Genomic DNA, 23917 nt, shown 5'->3' on the forward strand with positions numbered 1-23917 from the left:
AATTTCATGAATGGACAACAACCACATTCCTGGTGGACGTGGGGACCTTGCTGCTTCTCTGACCCCTTTTGCCTTCAGCAAAGGTGACTGGGTTCTATTTTAATGGCTTATTAATGGAAAAGATGAAAAATTTCCAAGTAGTCATAGCTAGAAAGGCATCATAATCCTCATCATTCTAAATATAGGTATAACAGAAAACATATCTTCCCTTCCTCAAACAGATTTTTGCAAGATAGTAGCCTTTGGATATATTTGTTCATTGCCTGAACTCTTTTCATGCATTCAGTATCATGATTTATGCACCAGAAGGTTATGCCTTGAAATTCTCTTTTATCATTTTATTCCACTGCTTGGTTTACACCGAGAACAGCTTTCATTCTAAGGCTACAACCAAATGCACTGATTTTGCAAAAGTCTTCCCCTGCGCTCAGATGCCCATCTTCAAATTTCTACCGTGTGCTTCTGGCCCCCAGGGTGAAGTGCTGCCTGAGTGTATTAATGGCAGAATCACAATGTAAGTGTCAGAACGGTGGCATGATCACACTTTGACGCCAGCATCACTGTTTCTTCCGTGTCTCACTACAGAGAAAGTAAGGCTACAGGTTAAAGGATGCGGTTTATTAAATAATTCAAGCCATTAACCTGCACCCTGCAAACCCATGGCAGCCTATTAAGTTTACACTGCCATGATTCATGTTTGGTGTTTACTGATGCTAAAACATAATGCCTGTTTGCTTTACTTTTATTGCTACACAGCAATGTAGTGAGAAAGGGGGATGAAAAAAGGTGACAGGACCTAGCAAGGGGACAATAAGAGCGGCAGACTCACTTGCATAAAGAAGATTGAAGCCTTCCCTCCCTCCCTCCATCTCTCCGTATAGGCCCCAGTGCACATCTGCGTCACTTGCAGGGGAGGAGGAGGCGCTGAGGCAGAGAGAAAATTGTACTGTGAGGACCTTGACAGCTTCACGGGCGGGCTTTTCCTTCTGCCTCCCTATATTTTCTGGAATATTTGTTCTTCTCTTTTACAAACTGACTATATAAAACCACCCCTTCTCGCCTTGCAGAAGGCATCTGACTTTCTTAAAGATACCCGGCAAGCTCTCAGAGCATCCTCCGAGAGGCCAGGGACAGGGGCGCAGGTGCACCGAGAAGACTAGGGGGTGCGCTTCTTCGCGACTTGGGGCTCTTTCTCTCTCTCTCTCTGCGCTCTCCAGGCACTGAACTCTGAGCTGCAAGGACAGAAGAGCCGACACCTTTCCTACTGAGGCTCTGCCACGGGTGCATCCCAGGGAGGTGTATCCAGCTGCCGCCGCCTCCCGAGCGTCTTCCGAGCGCGCAGACCTCCCATCTTCGCGCACCTCCATCACCAGGGTCGTCCCTCCCTGCGGTAACCACGGGGCCCCGCGCGCGGATCGAGGAATCTCTGCCCTCGGCGTCCGGCTCCTGCCTCTGCTCACGGCCGGTGGGCTCCCCACGCGCGGGTCCTCCCGGACCTGACCGCAGCTGAGCCGCGCGGCTCTGCCGTCCGCGCTCTGGTGGTTGCCAAGCAGGGCGCGCAGCCCCCCTCGCCGTGTGTGCTCCCGGGGTGCAGAGGGTGCAGTCCTCCTCCTCCTCCTTCTCCGACCCCGGGCTCTGCTGGCCTCCCCCACCAGCTGGCCCGTCTACTCCCGCGCCAGCTGAGGTCTCTTCGCCTTCTTGCGTCAAGCATGTCAGGCTCTGGGCGAAAAGACTTCGATGTGAAGCACATCCTGCGACTCCGCTGGAAACTCTTCAGCCACCCGACGCCGGCCCCTGGCGGCCCCGCGGGGGGCAGCTGCCTGCAACAGGACGGCAGCGGCAGCTTCGAGCACTGGGGACCGAGCCAGAGCCGCCTGCTCAAAAGCCAAGAGAAGGGCAGCGTGAGCACTTTCTGGAAGAAGGCTTCCTCTTCCTCCTCTTCTTCGTCTTCTTCCCCGTCCTCTTCCTCCTCTTCCTTTAACCCACTGAATGGCACCCTGCTGCCAGTGGCCACAAGGCTGCAGCAAGGGGCACCCGGGCAGGGCACCCAACAGCCAGCCAGGACTCTCTTCTACGTGGAGTCTCTAGAGGAGGAGGAGGTGCCAGGCATGGACTTTCCTGGACCACACGATAAAGGGCTGGTCCTGCCAGAGCTCCAGGTGGAGCCGGCCGACTCCAGCCAGGCAACAGGTGAAGGATGTGGACACAGGTACAGTAAGTCCCCATGGGCATTTAGCATCTCCCAGTTTCCACTCGGTTCGCCTCCCCCCCCCCCCCCGCCCCCGTGTGCTTTGGTAGTTACTAAGCCTAAAATGTTTCAGGTTGAAAATTTTGATTGAAAGATGCCAGCTTGGTTTTTACTACCCAAGTTGTAATCTCACTAAAAGTTTGCTACTTAATTTTTACTGGCTCATTCATATGGGTTTTTTTTCCCTTCTTTTTGCAAGTTTTCAGAGTTGTAATCACAAATTGAATGTATATGCATTTTGGTAAATTTCTAAGTGGAGAGGTTCTCATATTTCTGAGATGATGGTATTCTTCTGTCATTTTCTGTCATTGTATCACATCAGTCTTCCGCTTATCTGATGTGAGGTGAAACTTGCTTTAAACACCATTCAGAAGGATCTCCTGTGTGGGCCTAGAAACTGACTTAGTGTGTTAGCCAGGATTCCTGGGTCTTGAATCTATATTCCAGGACTAATGAGGTGGGCAAATGAGGCCAGTGGACAGCAGTATTTTCTCTTTTTTTCTTCTATGAAATATAGTGTTGTGATTCTCTATTCTAACTTCCGTTTTCATCCTACTTTCTGTTCACTTCTGCCTGTTCAAAGTCTTAGAATTAAACTGTTGCTGAGTTCCTTTGCATTCAGCTCTCCTGATTTGTTGGCTAAGTATGGGATTGTCTATCTTTAGGAACCAGGTCAACATTTGTGTTTTGTATATTTCTACTATTACATTCTTTGAGTGGAGTTCTACTTTCAAGACTTATAGAGAACCTTCAGACATAAAACTTCTGAGTTTTACATTTTTAGAGAATTGACTCATTATTCTGTATAGATCATTACTACTTTTGGCAGATAGTGAGGATATGAAAAGATTTGCATTTAAATTCATATGATATCAGAATACATTATTGAAGGAACATAGGAACCAGAGGGAAATGATAATGAATATGTTAATAAAATTCAATTACCTCTCAATAACAAATTAGAAACAGAAACAACTTTTTAAACTTCTGGGTGATTCAATCAGCTTCTTGTAAATTTGATTAAGTCACAAAAGGAATGTATAGAGCAAAATAATACTATAGGTGCTCTTTAATTATGTTGACAAATGTGAAATTAAAGATAAAAAAAAACGATCCCTAAAATTTTCAGTTATGTGGATTAAATGGATTTGGATTTGAATTTCAAGAGCCTTGAACATAATCTGATATGTGAAGACATTTCATATAATGTAATACTATTAAAGAGGGAGAAGTTTAATTTAAAATTTTCAAGTATGACGAAGTATTTTTCCATATACAGCAGACCTAAATAAAAGTTTATCTATTATTCAATTAAGTAAGATATTTTACCAAAATGGTTATAACTTTGGATACCATTAATACCATAAAATAATTTGATATATGCATTCATTACTTATAGTTTTAGATCTTTTTTCAATAAACTATGTTGAGTTTTACCCCCTTTAATGTAGAAAATATAAAACCTCTTTTTTTTTCACTTTTCAGAAATCATAAGCCCTTAGGAATTCACCTTATATATTTAAAAGAAAACAGTTTAGGTTAAATATTTACTAATTACAATATTGAAACTAATATTTTTGTTACTCAAACAGTTCAGAAAAAAAAATAGATTTTTTTCAATTTTGTTAAATCTTCAGATCAGCTTAAAATATGTGATCTGAAATATTAATGTTTGATAATTTTTAAAAATTTGTTTTATAACAAATACATTTTTAAGTAAATGAGGCATATTTGTCATGAGTAATTTCTGAAGATTTTCATGTAAGTTGAAGAATTTGAAAATACTAATGGAATATTGCCTTAAGAAATTACAATAAATAAAAAAAATAAAACTAGTAACTAATATACTCTGTTAGGGACAAAACAGCCATCAGGTGTAACTTCTGGTCCCTCACTTTTGATTATATATCAGTGTTTTTATTCACAGAGTCATAAGTGAAAATAATTCTGAAAATAAGCAAGTACCACTAAAACCATCTTTGCTATTGGAATGAGGGTGTCCTGTGAGTTCTTACCTGTATAAAATATTGAAAAGCAGGTCTAATTTTATTTTAAAATTCTTATTAAGACTTAAATCCTTTAGATAAATTTAAAGTTCTCACTGGACAAATCAGTTAGCACTGATAATGTGGATTTTGTGAGTTCCTAAACCTTCATGGAGCATTGGTTCTGTGCTCATGATTGATCAAAGCCATGCTACTAGGCTTGATAATCACTATATGTAAATGTTACATATATATTACAATGATATATTCATAAATTTTAATATGTGGTAAGAATTTCCAAAGTTAAGTAATGAATGAAAAATAATATGTAAATTAGTGATGTGGATTTACTTTTGTTTCTATCACAGCACATGCAAGGAATCTACATAGTGTTTATAATGATCAATGAGTGCATAAACTATATAAACCCTGCATAATAATTTTGATTACGTGGGTCATTATTATATCACCATACTGTGATGTCACATTTGATATTTAGCATTTTGTTTTATCAGTTCTGACTTACATGCTAAAATAATCTTCTTGTCTAAAACAAGAGTTGGCCCTTTCTTTTCTCTTCATTTTCTGATCTTCTTTTTATTCATCAGGTCCCATGCTAGTTAGGAACATTGTTTTAGACAAGTATAAGTAGCTCAGTTGGTTTAACTTGTTCAAACAGCTGCTGGAGGATGCTCAGGGGAAATCTGCCCATAATCTCAGAAATTCTGGAAAGGTCAAACTCTAATGGAGTTTAAGTGTAAAGGTAGCAAGAAGACACTGCTAAACTAATTGATTGCCTAAACCCAGACTTTATGTTATCCCACCGTACTAGGCATACATAAACAGATCTCAGGATTCTAATACCTTGATTGTTACACCACTAAGAATTCTAACGTATAGTGATAGGCTCCTGGCCTATGTTATTAGTCATTTATTTTCTCTACTTAGTTCTGAACTTTTGTTGGAAAGTATAATTTCCTAGCTATTCAGATTATCATACATTTTTGGTGTGGATATTTTTATCCAAAATTCTAGAGGTAGTGAACTAAGAACCAAAGAGAAATATTTATATTCTTGCAGTTTGTAGTAATCTGAGTGGAAAAGGAGATGCCATGTTCAACTGCCTGCTTTTATAGTTTTCTCAGTTCTCACACAATATAGTCATTGGATTCCATGGTTTCAGCTGCTGTCCATAAACTGTATTTCTAAATTTGCATCTCAAAATCTGGACCCCCCCACCTCTGATCTCATACACTCACCTCTCTGCTTGACCTCTCTTGTGATATCACAGACATAATATAAATACAACATGTACAAAACTGAGCTCATAATCTCCCCCTCCCTCTTGCTCAGTTTCCTTCTTTATCTCAGAGAACAGCTCTTCATGCGTTAGGTTGTGCAAGCCAAAAACCCAGGATCATATTTGCCAACAACCTCTTCCCCATCATTTTCAATATTCCACCAAGCCCTGACACTTTTACTTCAAAAATTTCCCTCCTTGGGGCACCTGGGTGGCCAAGTTGGTTAAGAATCTGACTCTTGATTTCGGCTCAGGTCATGAGCTCAGGATCCTGGGATTGAGCCCCATGTTGGGCTCAACGCTCAGTGGGGAGTCCACTTGAGGATTTTCTCTCTCTCCCTCTCCTTCTGCCCCTCCCCCACTCTGTCTCTCTTTCTCTCTAAATAAATAAAATAAATCTTAAAAAAAAAACCTCCCCACCTCTATCTGTCCTGTATCCCTCCATCTCTCTGTTGTCTGTACCTAATTCTAAGATACTGTCCCCCTTTCAACTCACCTTATACCACTGCCATCAGCATCGTCTTCCCTCATTAATTTTGCCACCTCTAATCCATTCTCCAAAGTGGAGTGAATGAAAATTATCAAATGAAAATCTGGAATACTTCGCCACATCCCTGGCTCTCCTTTTCTTTTTTTTTCTTTTTTCCTTTTCTTTTTAAAGCATTTCCACCACCCTCTGGTCACAATCCATACTGCACAGAGCTAGGCCCTGAATGATCTGTCCCTTGTTTATTATCAAGGTCCTTGACTCACCAACCTCCTCCACACCCTCTTCTTCCAGACTCAGTGTCCGCCCTTAACATTTTCCTCTTCCTTTGGGCTTCACAAACTTGTTTTGTCCCCTTGTATAATGGCTCTCCTTCCCTCAACCCACCCTTTTCTGAGTTCATTCTTGTTTATCATTGAGATGTCTTGAGTAAGAGCTTTGTACCTTTCTCAAAGAAGCATGCGTTGATTCCCTAGGCAAATTAACTTAAAAATTTATTGCATCTGCTTATTTTATGTTCTTAGAGTAACTGCTCTCTACTTTTTCTTCAATTTCTCTTTGTAACCTGTAACCATATATCAATATCTATGTTGTTTTTATTGCCTGTCTCTAACAAAAATTGACCGGTGGACAGGGTATTTCTATTTTGCTCATCATTTTGTCCCTATCATAGAGCATGCAGTTGTTCAATAAATACTGTTAAGTGAATAAATATTTGTCATAATCATAATGAGTGACATTGATTAAGAACTTCCTATTTGCCAGCTAGCATGTTGAATATTTATATGGCACAACTTAATATTCAGAACAGTCCTTTGATTCTGGCACAATTATGTATCCCTTAGGTATAATGATTACATAGATGAGAAGACTGAGATATAGATGGGTAATTAATTTGCCCAGAATCACAAGCTTTTAGGTAGTACAGCTGCACTTTTAATCCTTGCTGTCTGACTCCAGACACCATATTCAAGGCCACTTTGCCAATTCTCCTTTCCCTCTGCTTAAACAAACAAACAGAACAGAAGAAAAGAGGCTCTAGCTAAGGTTATGCTGAAGCAGTTTTCTTATTCCCTTGGTTGAAATGAGGCTGTGTTTGAATGATTAGATAGACTTCTTAAAATAATAGTGATGGACAATGCCAGATAAGGCTCAAAGAGAACTTCTTAGCCCATTAGAAGACACTCAAATTTTTCCTGAAGTATGGATCATTCTGTGTGTTTTACTTTACAATTAAACTAAACTATGAGGAAATAACTTCGATAGGGAAAACTAATTTAATTTTGGAATCCAAAAGAGAGCTTCATGATAGAAAATCTGTTTCTGGAATGCCTGCGGGGCTCAGTCAGTAAACCATCTAACTCTTGGTTTCAGCCCAGGTCATGATCTCATGGGTCCTGGGATCGAGCCCCATGTGGGGGGCTCTGTGCTCAGTAGGGAGTCTGCTTGAAGATCCTCTCTGCCTCTCCTCCTACTCATGCATGTGTGTTGGCGCGCGTGCTCTCTCTCTCTAAAATAAATAAATAAATCTTAAAAAAAGAAAAACAAAAGAAAATCTGCTTCTGAGGGTGAAACAATTGATACAGAAAACTGTCACCAGAAGAAAGCATATACCGTTAAAATCTCATGGAGGTTGGTGAGAAACTGAACCACGTATTTGTTGAGAATGAAAAGGAATCAGCCTTGCCTCAATCAAAAAGAAAAAGCAACTTTAGAAAATGGTTAGAGACTATTTCTTTGGGAAAACAGGTCTCAAACTATGCTTCTATGGCACACTAAAATGAAATCATGTTCATATTTTTCCTCTAAACCCAGTTAAAAGAGTGTGGAATGATTTTACTCAATTTTGGGCCTTCTTGGCTAATTTATCCCAGGCTGAAGTATTGCATGGTCTACTACTATTTAAACCAGAACTAGCAATAGATGATACCTTATTTGGGGAGAGCTTCTTTTATTTATTTTAAAACGGATTTATCAATATTATATGGCATTTTATAAAGAAGCCCACAGTTTCCAGGTACCCTCCCCTCTAAGCAAGTTTGCTTCAGGCAAACTAAGATCATAACAAAAAAAGAAATGAGACCACTTGCTTGGATTTACAGGTACCGCAAACTCCAGAGCCATCTGAGTGAAAGATGTGATATAAGTGCAGAATGAAACAAATACAACTTCTAATTATAGCAAACAAAAAAATCCATGCTAATTGAAGGACCATTTTCTGCTTTTCATTGATGAATTTCTAATGACTACTTTGTAAACTATATTATTAACCTCTTTAAGGTACAAGTGCAAATAATCTAAAAATATGATTTTTAATAATCTAAAAATAATCCCTAGCCAATCAAAATGAGCATGTGGCTAATACAGAATATAATATTGATCAGATATTTGTTTTTGTGGGTATAGTTTTTCTAAGCCTCAAAAGATACTTTGTGTATGTGGGGGATAACATGCTTCTAATGACTACTTAGATGATGTGCTTCTAAGTCAAATTTCATGGTTTTTGACCAAGAGCTCTTTTGAATTTACTGAAAACTGAGATCTGCAGTGTATTTTAGAGTTTCAAGTTTCTGAACATGAAAATGTGCAGCATTTTAAACAGAGTCTCTAAGTAACGAGATTCTACTGATTTTATTTTACCACCTAAAATAACTGCAGATATTTTTGTGGTAGTTGTAAAACAAATGCTCTGGAATTTACATACTAGTTTGGGCCCAATAATAATTAATTTACCTTTCTACATTTAAAACAGTGTTATTCAAAACTTTGAAGAAAATCTGACACAAACACAGATAATCTGAGCAAAATTAAAGATTTGAAGATTTTGTAAGTCAAGAACAGGCAAAACAACAACAACAACAACAACAACAAACCTGTTGCACTATATAAGTTTGAGGCTGACTACTTTGCTGACTTTTCTGGCCAGAATTTGAAAACAGATTGATGCTTATGAAAGCTTAACATAGTTTTTCCTGACCGGAGAACATGTGTGCTATAATTTAGGACCCCAAGAAAAATCTGTTTTGAATGGAAAGCCTATGAGGTAGATCATTTTGACTGAAGATCGTGTCACAGAAATGTTGTTTTTGAAAATGATCTGGGAGTCTCCAGTAATAAAGAGTGGAATCAGTTGATGTTAATTCTCAACCTGGCCTTTCCCGTTCCTTTGGTGGCCTTAGTCTAATTCAGATAACTGACTCTCATAGGAAATCTTTCAGTTTGAGTTCTTATCATAATTGTTGGTGACATTGTGTCCTGGTAGGTCATCCAGGAACCTTTTCTCTTAGTGATATTGATTGATATTTGCTCATGTAAATCAGCATTTTCATCTTGACTGAATTTTGGTGGAACAACTTAAATTATGAGATCAGAAAATTGGGAAAGGAAGGATTCAACAATTTCATAGTTTTTCAAGAGGTGAATGCCAAAAACCTCTTTGTATCAACAATAAAATATACAATTTGTTTTGTTTCCTTAGTAGATTTTAATCTTACTAAAATATCCAAGATGTGTCTTTAGGTCAATAGTAAAAGGTATCAGAGCTCCAGAGAAAATGGAAAAATAGCTTTTGGAAGGAAAACTATTTTTAGAATCCATTATTTTTAAACTTTGAATACCAAACATCCTGACTTCCTAACTCTGAGATTCAACCTCGAACTCTACTATTTTGAAAACAAATTTGGAGTTGTTTTTGTCATTTCTAATAAAATTTAGATACAGTTCCCTCTGTTTCAGTTATCTTATGTTTGATATACTGGTATGTAATTTCAGTAGAAACGTTTATACAAATTAGTACCTAGATATTTGGCATCTGGTGATCCCCTGATGATTTTTAAACACTTGTGTATTTTTTTTTCCTCAAAAGGCAGGGCATTTTTGTATTATAATTAGTTTATGATTCTGGTTTGCAGTGGTTTTGGTTAGATCAGTAAACTGATATTTGCAGTGGGAATATGTCCATATCATCTGTATAGAAATTATAGATTGTTAAAAAGTGATTGAGATGAAAAAATCCTGGGCCAAATAATATTCCAATCATTGTATTAAAGTCACCATGAAAGAACTGGAACTCCTGTCTCTGGCTGAGATAGAATTATGGGGACTGGACTTACCCTCTCACCTGAAACAGCAACAAAGGACGAAGGAAGGAAAGGAAAGGAAAGGAAAGGAAAGGAAAGGAAAGGAAAGGAAAGGAAAGGAAAGGAAACGAAGAAAAAGAAAGAAAGAAGACAAAGGGAAAAAATGAAGAAAAGAAGGGTAAAAGGGGGGGAAGAAGGAAGGAAAGGGATATATGAAACATTTTTCAAGACATTGGACATCAGGTACTGAAAGAGAGTGATTCTTGAGATGTGAAAAGCAAATGAAATGACCCTGTGATTGTTCCAGCTTACTGCCCTGAGAGAGATTCCAGCCACTGATACAGGCCAGGGGAAACCAGGAAAAATATGATAACCACCCTGAGTTGAAGAGATGGAGCTGAGTGTCCAGTGAGCCCAAGGCAGTGAGGCCTCACAAGACAGAGTGCCGTGAAAAAGACCTGCGTAGTGGGAAAACTCCAGAAATCTGTGGAGGCACCCGTTGAGTATTCAGCTGATCAGTATTCGTCAATATCCATTGACGTCAGATATGTGTATTTAAGAAAGAGCCCAAGTCTTGGGAAAGAACTATACCAGAATTAGAGGGAATAACACCTGTTCCTAACAATCAGAATGGCATGATTCATGGAATTAGATAAAGTATTTGGAGGGTTATTGTATTAGTAATAGGAAATGACTAACCATAGAATAGACAATGGCATGGTTTCACTTAACAAATCTTAACAGCAAGATCCAAAAGCATCAGACTGTTTCCAAGTAATGTTAACTGTGCCTTGGAACAAAGTTGAAGGATAATTCACATATTCAGAAGTATTTAATACCAAACAAGGTAAATTTTGCAATGTCTGACATCCAATTGAAGATAACTAGTCAACAAAGAAGTAGGAAAACATGAACCATAATGAGGAGCAAAATCAATCAATTAAAACTGATTCAAAACTGTAGCAGACAAGGTCATTAATGCAGTTAAACTGTATTCCGTATATTCATGTAGTTAAATAGGGTCATAGTTGACAGGAAAAGATCAATATAAAACTTCTAGGCCAAAATAAATCTATAATGCCTGAGATTAAAAAATATACTGGGTGAAATTAATGACAGAGCACAGATTGCAGAAAGACATGGCACCAGCTGGTGCAAGGAATGGAAACCACCAAAAATGATAACTACATGGGTAAAAAATAGGATATTTAAAATTATTTAAATCTGGAACATTTGAAAGATATATGATGGTTAAACAAACAAATAAAACTATACTATGGGGCTTGTTTACCATATGCGTAAGATAAATGTATGACAACAATAGCATTAAGACTGGGAAGGGAGAAATGAAAATACAGTATTACAAGGTTATTATACTAAGTGTGAAATGGTATATCATTTGAAGGTAGTCTCAGAAATATATTATAAATCCTAAAGCAACCACCAAAATAACAAAACAATGATAAACAGTTAGTAATCCAACAAAGAAGATAAAATGCTCTCATAAAAATTATTTAAACAGCAGAAATGGGAAACAGCATTTAAACATTTGAACAGCAGAAATGGGAACAAAGATGGGGCAAATAGAAAATGCACAGGACAATTATAGTCTTAAACCTAACTATATCAATAATTACATTAAATGCAACTGTTCTATGCATCCGTGATTAAAAGGCAGAGATTATCAAGGTGTATAAAAAGCGAGATCTAAGTATATTCTGCTTACAAGAAATACACTTTAAAAATAAACACAGATATTGGTTAAAAGGAAAAGGGTAGAAAAGATATAGCATGCTAAGACTAATTAAAAAAAGCTGAAATGGATATATTCATAATAGACAAAATGTAACTCAGAACAAAGAATACTGATCTGATGACAATCTTGAAAAACCTACAGGTAACATCATACTACTGAAAGACTAAATGTGTTTCCTCTAAAAGCTGTAGCAAAATGAGAATGTCTTCTGTCACCACTTTTATCAAACATAGTACTGGAGATGCTAATCAGTTCAACAAAGAAAAAGAAATAAAGGGCATTTATATTGGGAAGTAAGAAATAAGATAGTTTTAATTTGCACAAGAATTGATCATTTATGTAAAAATGAAGAAGTAACATGGTCTTTATTTGCAGACATAATTGTTTATTAGAAAAAAGTTTATGAAATCTACAAAACAGATAATGACTTTTTAAGGTGACAGGATATAGAATGAACATTCAAAAATCAATTATATTTCTATACATTATCAAAGAAAAACTGGAAATTGAATATATAAAAATAATAAATTTCATAGTAACATCAATAAAGTATGAAATACTTAATAATAAATATGACCAAAACCTTTGAAAGACTCATACACTGAAAACAATAAAGCCACTCTGATAGGAATTAAAGACCTAAATAATGGAAAGATATACTATATTCATGGATCAGAGAAATTACTAGTATTTACATGTCAGTTCTTTCTCAATTCATTTATAGATTGTACACATCCTCGGAGAAAATCTGTGCATTTTTTTGGTTTAAATTGACAGACTTATTCTAAAATCCATTGAAAAATTTAAAGGACCTAGGATAAACAAAACAACTTTGAAAAAATGAACATATTTGAAGGCTAATACTTCCTGATTTCCAGACTTGTTATGAAACTACAGTAATCGAGACAATGTGGTATCAGGATAACAAAGCATATGTACGTTAATGGGGAATAGATAAATAATTCTGATAATAGCCATATTATGAAATACATTATGCTATTAAAAAGAATAAACAACTGATTGTCAAACACCATGATTAAATGAAAAAATGTTATGATGAGCCAAAAAATTCACTGTTATATTGGTATATATGGTATATTTTGTCCTTTACATTCATCTTTTAGAAGTGAGATAAACTTATTCATTTTATTGATTATTCATACTTTGAATAGAAATTTGATTCCAACTTGCCTTGAATCATTTATTGGAGTCAAATACCTCTTGAGTTTGATATATGGCCTAAGAAGTTATCCATTGACATCTTGCAGAAATTGATAATGAAATATTCACACCGAATCTTTTGCTGCCTTTCTCTTGGCAGCAGATGAGAAAGAGGGGAAGGCTAAATAGTTTTATAGTAACTGCTTCTGAAAAGAAAGTTCAGAAGGCCTTGCCATGTGACCACAAGGGACTTTATCTTGAGGAAGCATCTCCTCTCAGTCTAGAGGAACAGCAATACTACCCATGAGCTTTACCGTAATGACACAGAGATAAGCTGTGTTCTGTCTTCTTCTCTGACTCCTCTTTGTATTTAACCAGATGACTTGAAAGTACCACAGACTTATTTTTCCAGAGAAAAAAAGGGGCTCCTTTTTCACTCTTTGTTGTCCTAATAAATATAAAATATTTACGTGTAATTATTCTCCCTAACAACAGCCTGTGGCTTTTAAATAGATTTCTTATCAAATACTTTTTCAATTGTAAAATCTAATTTGCATTAGTACAGAGCCCCTCAAAGACACAATTTAAAAATATTTTCTGAATGTAAATGTTTGTATTTCCCCAGATTGATACACCTATTTGAAATCTTAACTAAAGTTAAAGATGCCTTTGTATCTGTTCTCACTCTTATATTCCCTCTTTGCCGCATACAAAATTTCTAAGTGTGGTAAATATTTTAATTCTTCTTCAGTAAATTCCAGAAAAATCTTTTGTTTTTATAGCATCACAGCTGAAAATATGTATGGTCTATAAATGTTGGTAATTTTGTATAGCATGTGTTACTGTAAGTTAATATTGTTTACCTTCAAATATATTGGCCTCTTCAGTTGCATGCCACAATAGAAAGAAAACTGGATTTGGCATTAGAAAACCTTATTTTTAGAGTAGACTCTGCCTGTTTAGGAGAATGTCACCATTGCCACTTAAATTGCTTTTCATCTCATTTTGTCATCAGAATATGGAGGGAAAGGGCGAGAAATACATCATATCTAAAGTCCTGTAGCCTTGCCACCATAAAAGAAAACAGTGGATCTTTACTATAGTTGATGCAGCTTGACTCCTAGTATAGCAGCATGAATTAGGCTGCGCTTTGACTACTTAAGATACAAAGTAAGCTCTATTTTGAACACTCAAGGTATATTCTGAGCCAGATGTACCCCAAGGAAAACACTAAATGTTCCTTCACTTAACGAAAACTATTTTAAATCAGTTATACATTTCCAGACAATATGCCAGCTTCCTGAGATACAAAGAGGCATAGAAAACTCCCTTTTTTTCAGAGTAAAAAACTAGTAATAAACATTAACAGTTACGTAATTTAGAAATTTAACTTGTGCTGTACTAAATATATATTAAAAGGAATTTTTAAAAGTACAGAAAAGGAAGGCTTCAAAAAGCTCTTAATCAAGTTCAGACCAGCATCAGCATGAGCAGTTGCTATAGAAGGAAAAACAGCAAGTGAGTCGGTATGGCTATGTGCTGGTAAAACGGCGGTCTCGCTGGAGCAATAGGTCATAGACAACAAGGGGCTTTCGACATTATATTCAAGACATTGGATTTTGCATATGGTGAGTGGGAATGAATCTAGCTGATGAGATTCAAACTTCAGAAAATTTCCCTGTTACAGTATGTGAAATGGATTAGAGAAAAACCAGGGGAAGATGGAAGTGGAGAGAGAGTTCAAAGGCTCAAACAACAGTCCAATCGTAACAGAACTGTTACTAAGAAAAGGGGCAGAATGAAAGAAAGCATTTAGAAAATAAAATGCCACAACTGCCAATTAGTTGAGGTTTAATTGTAAAAGAGAAGGAGAGAGAGAGAGAGATAAGAAGATCTACAATTCTGCACTGGCAAATGAATGGACTTTTTTTGTTGTGCCACAAAGTAGACAATGTAGGAGGTTGGAAGAAAAAGAATCTGAATCCAGTTACGTAGTTGACGTACATACTTTAATTTTTGTTTTAGTTCTTGTTGTGCAGTAGTTTTAGTGGGATAAAAAACAATATAGAGACATTAACATTTAGGAAAATGTAGTTAGGGAGTAGGTAGACACTTAACATTTCACACGAAGAATAGACCTGGATAGTGACAGCTATTTGAATATGTGGCTGTGAGAATGAGTTTGTAACTTGAGTTAAAGGTGTAGAATTCAAGGAACTGGCACCAGGGGCTACATTGTTTGAGAAGTCATCTATAGAAGATTGAATATGCTCAGGAATATAGTTGGATTCGAGGGGTTTCAATGTTTTCAGTGATTAGGAGGCATAAAAAAAGAAATATGAGGTATGTCATTAATACGAACAAGTCACTTGAGTCTTCAAAAGAGGAAGGACTTTGTTGCTTGAGGACGAAAGGCTCATAGGTGCACAAATGCAATGCTAGATATTTCCAGACACAACCTCCAGGTGCCACAGATGTGAGGAATATGAATAACCTACCAGTGAGAGGGGTGTAAGGGAAGCAAAGTGATGGATAAAAGCACTTTTGAAAGGAATAATACAAGCTTCAGACGGAAAAATCTCCAAAAGTCAGCTGGCGCGAAATTCCCATCTTTATGTGTATAAGGCTATGAAAGAACAGAATAAGTAGTGAAGTTTGTGTTTTGTGCAGTGGTTAAGGATGGTAAGGGTTAACAGCATTGGTGAGATTAATTAGATATTGTTACATGTACACCAACGGTGAGAAGTTGGTAGATTTGAGTCTATTCTTCGGGTACTTTCAGAGAGGTTATGACTAGTTATGTCTCATCAAGCATTTGAGAGATTTTTTTCATGGGGAAGAAAGTGGGGTTGGTTTCTGTCATTATGAACAGTCCCAGGACAGACTATGTCATCTGTGGGGCCCAAATTAAAATCAAAATTATTAATTATTAATAATTAAACAATTATCGATTATTATTAAAAATTACTAGGAATTTAAAGATCAAGATAGTAAAGCATAAAACCAAGGGCCTTTCTGAACATACATCTCTGTATAACTATGCAGGTCCTCATACATGAAGCTGACCTTGAATTGGAATGTGACCACAGAATATAAAATGTTGGAGGTGCCTGGGTGTTGCGGTCAGTAAGGGACTGACTCTTGGTTTTAACTCAGATGGTGATCTCAGGGCCTTGAAAACAAGCCCTGTGTCTAGCTCTGCACTCAGCACAGAGTCTGCTTGGGAATCTTCCCTCTCCCTCTGCCCCTCCTGCTCATGCTGTCTCTCTCTCTAAAATAAATAAATAAATCTAAATAAAATAAAATAAAATAAAATAAAATAAAATAAAATAAAATAAAATAAAATAAAATAAAAGTTGACATAATCTGTAAAGCGACCTCTTTTACACAATACTAGGGATAAGATACATTTTGGAAAGCCAAGAAATGGGAAATCACTTCCAGCTTAAACAGTTTCACCAAATAAAATTTATAAATGGTCATATATAATTACAAAGCTCACAAAATACTTACTAAAATGCTTTCAAATTTATTAATTTGAGGTGGTAAGTAACTTCCCCAAACAATACAATACTTTTAAAATATCCCACATATCATTACACTTGAAGGCTATTGGAACCAAGAAGTTAGTATCAAAAGCTTGAGCCTCAGGAAGCTTAAAAGTATGTGTACTCAGCTCTACTTCAAAGTAGTTCTACCATATTCACACACATGCCTATAATCTCTCATGTTGAGTTTTACATATTAATAAAGTTGATTCCTACATTAATTCTTTAGAAAAAAAGAATTTATGAGTAGCTTTATATTTCATTCAGCTTTATGCAGTTGTACACGAGGTTGAAGAATTGCATTGGTCCAGGAGCTAGTCAAGGAGAAGCATACCAAAGTGGGCCAATGCAATATCATCAACGTATGTACAAGGACATCAAAGGAATATATTCGATTCTGAAAAATCAATGATTGCCACAATCTCAGGAAACTTCCTTCTTATCATTTCTTATTGATCACAGTTATATTATGAGGTTAAGTATACCTTTCCTTTGAAAAAGTATTATATTAAAAAATAAATAAACAGTATTATATTTTATTTAAATTTGGAGACAAATGTAACTGAAAATATAAAAGTAAATTGGCAATTGTTTTGAGCTTTGCTTTCTTCAGACAAAAAACTCTGGTAGTTAAAAATTGGAAGAAGAGATGACACACTTGAAATTAGAAATGTAGGATTCCTTAAAATAATTATGGAAGCTCTCAAATAGCAAATATATCTAAAATAGAAAATGTGTCATGATACTCAAGTTTCTAGTAAGTAACTGGCTTAAATTTATGTAGTTATATAGGGTTAGAGATAATTAGGAATATTTCATTGCTGGTAAGAATGTGCTTTGCTGTAGTGTGGGGGTATGGAGGCAGCAATGGAACAATATCTTATGGTTTGGAAGAATATAAAAGACTTTTAATTCAGGAACACAAATTTTGAGAACATATCCTTCAGAAATAAAAACACTAGACATTAAGGAACACCTATGCTCCATGCTTGCTCATCAGTAGAAGAATGACAAAAACATCACTTTATATTCATCATGTAAAACAAATGATATAAAATATATGATATAAAATATACCCTGTAAATCTGTAGAGGTAGGAAAAAATAATCAAATGTAGAAAGTCTCAGATAACACTAGTGTTCAATCATAAGGCAATTTGAGATATGTGTGTAAAAATAATGGGTGAGATGTGATTACAATATAGTAAAAATTAAAACCAAAAGATCTCTACATGCATATTTATATGTGTAAATTCCTTTGTAAGATCAGAGAATAGTACAGTTGAGTCAAACACCATGTTTTTTACATTTGTTACCTGAAGATTACAAGATTGTTTTCTATGTTCTTGATGTGTTACATTGAACTTTATTGCTATTTTGTAAATTAATAAGCTAAGAAAAGGTTGCAAAAAAGTTAATTTATAAAACTTTGAGAATGATGTGTATAATCGGGGTCAAACTTTGGTTAAATGCCTCTCAGAGGTCTTCTAAAAGAGTAATAGTGCCATCTATTGGTCATTTATTCTCATAGACGGTACATGGTCCCTTGAAGACAATGTAAGAGATGATCAAGCAGTTAAAACCATATAATACAGCAGATAAATAAGGGTGTCAAAATATCCTAATATGCTAATGAATTACTATGAAATATTTTCTTCTTATTTTTTATGTTCAGTATTCACTACACTATCAAGATAATGATGGCCTTGTAAAATGAGTTTGGGAGTGTTCCCTCCTCTTTGATTTTTTGATGGTTTCTGTATCTTTGTTGAATTTCTCATTTTGCTCATGCATTGTGTTCCTAATTTCCTTTAGTTGTCTTTGTGTTCTTGTAGTTTACTCAACTCCTTTAAAAGGATTAGTCTGAATTATTTGTGAGACAGTTCACAATCTCCATTTCTTTAGGACCAGTTATTGGAACTTCATTAGTTTCCTTTGGTGGTGATGTGTTCACCTGATTCTTTGTGATCCTTGTGTCCTTGTGTCGGCATCTGCTTTTGAGTAAGTGATCTCCACTTCCATACTTTTCAGGTTCACTTTTGAAGGAAAGCCTTCACCAGTCTGCTCAGCTTGAGATTTTAGATAGATCAGCAGGTGTTCCCACAGGCAGGCACGGTTTACTATCAATTGAGCTCCTTAATCAGGTGAGGCATCTGCCCACCCTCTGAGGTTTGTAGTGGGGGGTCAGGGTGGGGTGAGGGGGTGGTGGCCACTGACTGAGCTCCATGATTGGGTTAGCCTGCTGCTTGGGCTCGTATTTGAGTGGGGCTGCTACGTAATCTCCCTGGTTGGATAGGGCTCCTGATATGCTCTGTGGTCAGGTGAGGCCACTAGCTGGGCTCTGCAATCATCTCTGGGCAGGTGGGGTCACAGGCTGTGTTCTCTGGCAGGGAAGTGCTACCAGTGAGACTCTGTGGTTCACAGGGCTCCAGGCTGGGCTCCACAATTTGTCCTGGTTAGGTGGGACATCAGGCTGTACTCCTTGACCAGATGGTACCACTGGTTATGCCCCCAAATTGGGTAGGGCCACAGGCTGGCTTCACAAATGGGTAGGCCCTTGGCTATGCTCTGCTGTTGTACAAGGTCACTATCTGGGCTCTTTGGTTGGGCAGGGCCATCAGCTATATCCTGCAGTTGGGTGGGGCTGGAAACTGTGCTCTATGTTTGAGCAGGATCTTGTCCAGGCTCTTGGTTGGGTGGGGCTCCCTTCTATGTTCTGTGATTTAGTGGGGCCACTATCTAGGCAAAGTCTGCTTGGACAAGTCTATAGGCTGTGTTCAACAATTAGGCAGGACCATAGGCTGGGATCTGCTGCTGAATGGGGTTGTAGGCGGGACAGTACTGGAGAATGGACTCCCAGGCTTCACAAGGTCACTCTTCAGGCTTCCTGGCTAACCAGAAGTTATGCTCAACAGCCAGGAGGGCTGCTGCCTTGGTTCCTTGCCAGAGCAGGCAGGTCTGTAGGATGGGTTGTAGGCCTGCCTGGATTCTATGACTAGGCTTCCTGGTGGAGTGGGATTAGAGGTCATGCTTACCAGTTGGGTGGGGCTGCATTTGTTTTCCTACCCTGGCTATAGAACGTACTTAGTAGTTAGGGAGAGCTTTGAAAGTGCTTCCCTGTCCAGTGGGGACATAGAATGGGTTCATGGACAGTATAGCCTATTGGCTGGGAACTTAAATCAGTCCGAGTGGCCAACTGAGCTCCCTGGCCAGACGGAACGACCAGCTCAGCTCTGCGGATGGGCAGAACCACTGACTGGGATCTTTGTTTGAGTGCTGCTATTAAGCAGGAGCTCAGTCTGCCAAGATCTGAGCACTCTTTGATATAAGCCCCACCCCTCTTCTCTATCTCTATGTGATCCCAAGCGATTGAGCTCCCACAGATTTCCCCTCATGATTCTTGGGCAGTGAGACCTGGATGTCCACATGGGGCTCACTTTTCCCAGGAGAAACCCTAGGGTGGCCCTCTCGTTGAGGTACTATGCTGGCCTGGGACAGAAGAGATGTAGTCAAAGTGAAACTGGTGAGATCCTTCTCAGTTTTGTGGTGCAGGAAGGGTCTACATCCTCAATCCCAGATTCTGGGATTTTCACAATAGTGTCTTGTCCGGATGGTTGCTGTTCAGTCTTCTTGTGAGGAAGGCTGAAGTTGGGAGCAACTTATGTCAACATTTTCATAATGTCACTCTCCCCAATTTTTTTTTAATATTCTCATTTTTTAAAAAAAAATATTGAGAGAAAATTAAGAGTGTCTACCTCATAAAATGCAATAATTTCAATTAAAATTATATATAAGTATAATGTATAAGTATAATGTTAAAAGAGTACTACCTGTAATTCAAATGAAATTTTATATTTTAAAAAGACCACACATTCAAATCACGAAAGGCAAATTTATGAAGTCTTGATTCGAAGGAAAAAATTGGCCTACTAATCTTTGGTCTGTGTCTTGCTGAATTACATGAGGTTCCAACTCTGCCTTACCCCCCCTCACTTGCAGATTTGTTGAGTGAATTATGACAGAGTATCTGAGAGCACTTGGAGACTAACACATTACACCAACAGTTGAGCTAGCAATGTTGGGAGTGTGGTCCATATACCAGAGTTAATGAAGCTAGATTGAAAATGCTGGCAGTGTGTCACCTTTTCCCATCAGACCAGAGCTTTTCTAGGCTTTATTATTGTCACGTATAATTTGCTAGAGAATTTTTATATAGAACTTCATCAATAAAGCATTCCACAATGGTCCATTGGCTATTATAAAGAAAATAAAGAAAGAAAAAGAATTCTGAAAACAAAGCAAGCAACAATCAAACACTGGGCTGTCTTTAAAATAGTTCTCTGAAATTTTCTTGAGTTTCTGAAATACAGTACCAGGACAACTTTTTAGAGTTTTCAGAGCAGCAACATGCTTTGATTCTAACTCTAGGTATATTTTTCAGAAGACCATTTTGCCCTGAAGCTAGTAATTACAACTAGAGTATTCTCATTTAGCTAATTGTTGCCTTAATAATTCAAATTAAGTTTTGTCCTCACTCAGACTAGATAATCTGGCGACTGATTTTCCTCTTTATTCCACTTCCTTCAAAAGAGACTATATATTGATAATTCTGCTAATCATATCCCTCTCCTACCTAGAATGTGGGGTCAAGTTGTAATACACAGAGCAAAGAACTTTGCCACTGCTTTGAGGTTTGCTTCTTTTGTTTTTTGTTTTTAAGTCTATTTTTACCATAGCAAATGCTTTTCAGAACTCTAACAATTGGAGGGTTCTTCTTGTTGAGAACAAGCCCTGGTCAGGTCCTCAAATGGAGTTGTTCTGAAAAGTCACTTTGAATTTTCTCCTTGGAAAATTCTCAAAAGTCCAATGGTATATGCTAATTACACTAGAATTGAATCATCTTATTGGGAATGCCATTAAAATTCTAATTTGAGGATTATAAAAGAGCACCCCCCCCCCAATAACTTGCATGGTATTGGAATCAGGGACTCATTTCATACAGCATGAGAAATAGGATTTAATCTAGCTCCAAATCCCTGTTGGTCTTCTGTGACCTGTGGAATCCAGATCACACTCTTCCCATTCTTCCAGGAGCCTTTAATTGATTACCCCCCCCTTTAATCTTGCTACTGTCTTTTGATTAGAAGATTTCACTCATCCTTAACCTATAATAAGATAACATATTATAATAACATAGCAAGCCATGTTGTGATTACTCTCCTCCAAGCCTATCTTAAAATAATCACAAAATAGTATTATATTTTTAAGGGATATTACTGCTGATAACAGAAGAGAGAGAGAAATGACTTGACCCAGAAAGAAAGTTAGAAATTGCTACAATGTCTCAAAAAAACCTAACATATTCTTGATAGCACCAACTTCCTGGGCATGCAACCTGCCACTCTCTCAGGGCCCCATGCTTAGGACGGTCCCACATTTGGTTTAATGTTCTAATGTTTCCCTCTTGAAACTCCTAAGAATGTTGAACGGCTTCCTGCACTTGCATTTTTCACTGAGTCCTACAGTTATTTCGTCAGTTCTTGATAATCCTGAGAATATAAATAGAGCAAGTCTTTCCCTTTCCTGTGTCTTAAACATCTTTAACCTTCCTCTTGAGAATTCTGCCAATCATTGTAAAATTTTTGTTTTGAAAGTATTGCAGTAAGCTCTCTCATAAAAAGTTCCGAAGTCCCAGGACTATCCCAAATTTCACTTAGATCCTATAACTGATACTATTGATTATGTTGAAGAGATCAATAACTGAAGCAATACTTATGATTTGGAATAGTAATTAGGCCCATTTAATCATTCTTAAGGTTGCATATATCAACACTATCTCAGAGTCATTGAAAGTAAGATGTCTAGGCATAGAGAGAAGGGAAAGACTATTTTTATTAGCAGTGGAAACTAGGTATAGGACATGTGATTTATTCATCTCCTTTCCCGCTTCTCTTTCTATCAGTTCTCTTGGCTAGCTCAGTATTTAAGTGAGTTGAGAAACAGGAATAATTCTTCATTTTGTGTATTGGGGTGGTATGAGAAGAAAACCAGATAGGCAGTTAGAAAAACGTTTGGCAGAGGAAGGAGTGATGGAGAGCAAAAGGATGTCCTAAACTCACTTAAGTAGCTAAGGAAGGTATTCAAGTTACCATGTCAAAATGGCAGTCTCCAGCTTTCTCCCAAATAAGTCAAAGTACACTCAGAGTAAAATGGCTTCTTCTGCTTTAGGTGGATAACTGAAATGTGGTGTCTCCCAGCTTAATTCTAAAACTTTTTAAACACAGGCTACCCAACAGTTTTCTGACATGTAAGAGAGTGAATTTTCTATTTTAGTCTACATGAGTCTAATAAATTTACCTGGTGAACTTTTGCCTTTATTCCAAGCGGCCCTGTTTTCCCAAATTCAATCCAGTCAGCAATGAGTGAGTCGATATAGTCTTATATCAAAAAATTTTAGAGGATTGCATTATATTTCTTTAACATAAATCTTAGACAAATTTCTAGAAGCTCTAGGATGACCTCTCTGCCTTGTATAAGAGGGCTCATTTCCACATAATATCTTGTTTAAAGAATCCAATTTCTCATGTTAGAAAAAACTACTGGTAATTTAAAACAAAATTAGTTCTCATGATTGGTAAAATTAAATATAGCCTTTTTACCATGTTTTAGTAAAATATGTAATTCCACAATCAGATATGCATATTATCCTCAAATAATGTCATTATAGAAATTCTTCTTAATTATTCAAGCATATTAACTAACCTTATATATATATATGATCTTGATAAAATGTATATGCCAGTTCACAGTATGAACTGCAGTTCTAATTGTCACATAGCTTTTATAACTTAGCCTTCATACTCCACCCTTTAACCCTCCAAAGGATGAATCAATGCGTTTGTGGAAAAGGTGTTTGAGTATGATATAATTGGTTCAAAATACCATGAGAAAACAAAGTCATAAAATACTTTGTCAAAGCAGACTGTTGTCAAATACAAACCTAAATTTGGAAATAAAAAAATTACTTTAAAATCTAACAAATTAAGTAACACCTCCCCACAAACACCTTCTGTGTCAAATATTTTTATGCATTTTTTTTCTTTTTTACAATGGGACAGATTTTTCAGGACACCAAGAGAAAAAGTTGAAAAAAATAAGATACTCCTGCTCCTTTAAAGAATATTTTTTGATAACTTATAGTGCCTAAAAATACTTAGATTTTACCTCCCTATTCCATTATGTATCTGAAGGTGAGAGTCTCCATTATTTAAATGATCTAAGCCTTCAGTACCAGTCCATTTCATTTGGTTTTTGGAGTATTGTGGTAGAGGAGGTGTGCACTCTTGTATACCTC

General features: G+C 37.0%; 1 protein-coding gene across 2 annotated transcripts in view; it reads left to right on the plus strand.

The window, feature by feature from the left end:
- Positions 1-1709: 1709 nt before the first annotated feature.
- The window catches only part of KLHL1 (kelch like family member 1), a 340926-nt gene continuing 318718 nt past the window's right edge, over positions 1710-23917 (plus strand). For both annotated transcript variants that reach the window (XM_026493388.4, XM_026493389.4), the window contains exon 1: positions 1710-2209. In XM_026493388.4, coding sequence (XP_026349173.2) covers positions 1710-2209 — 500 coding nt within the window. The remainder of the gene's footprint in view (positions 2210-23917) is intronic.

Source organism: Ursus arctos, unplaced genomic scaffold, assembly GCF_023065955.2.
Source record: "Ursus arctos isolate Adak ecotype North America unplaced genomic scaffold, UrsArc2.0 scaffold_10, whole genome shotgun sequence".
Taxonomy (NCBI): domain Eukaryota; kingdom Metazoa; phylum Chordata; class Mammalia; order Carnivora; family Ursidae; genus Ursus; species Ursus arctos.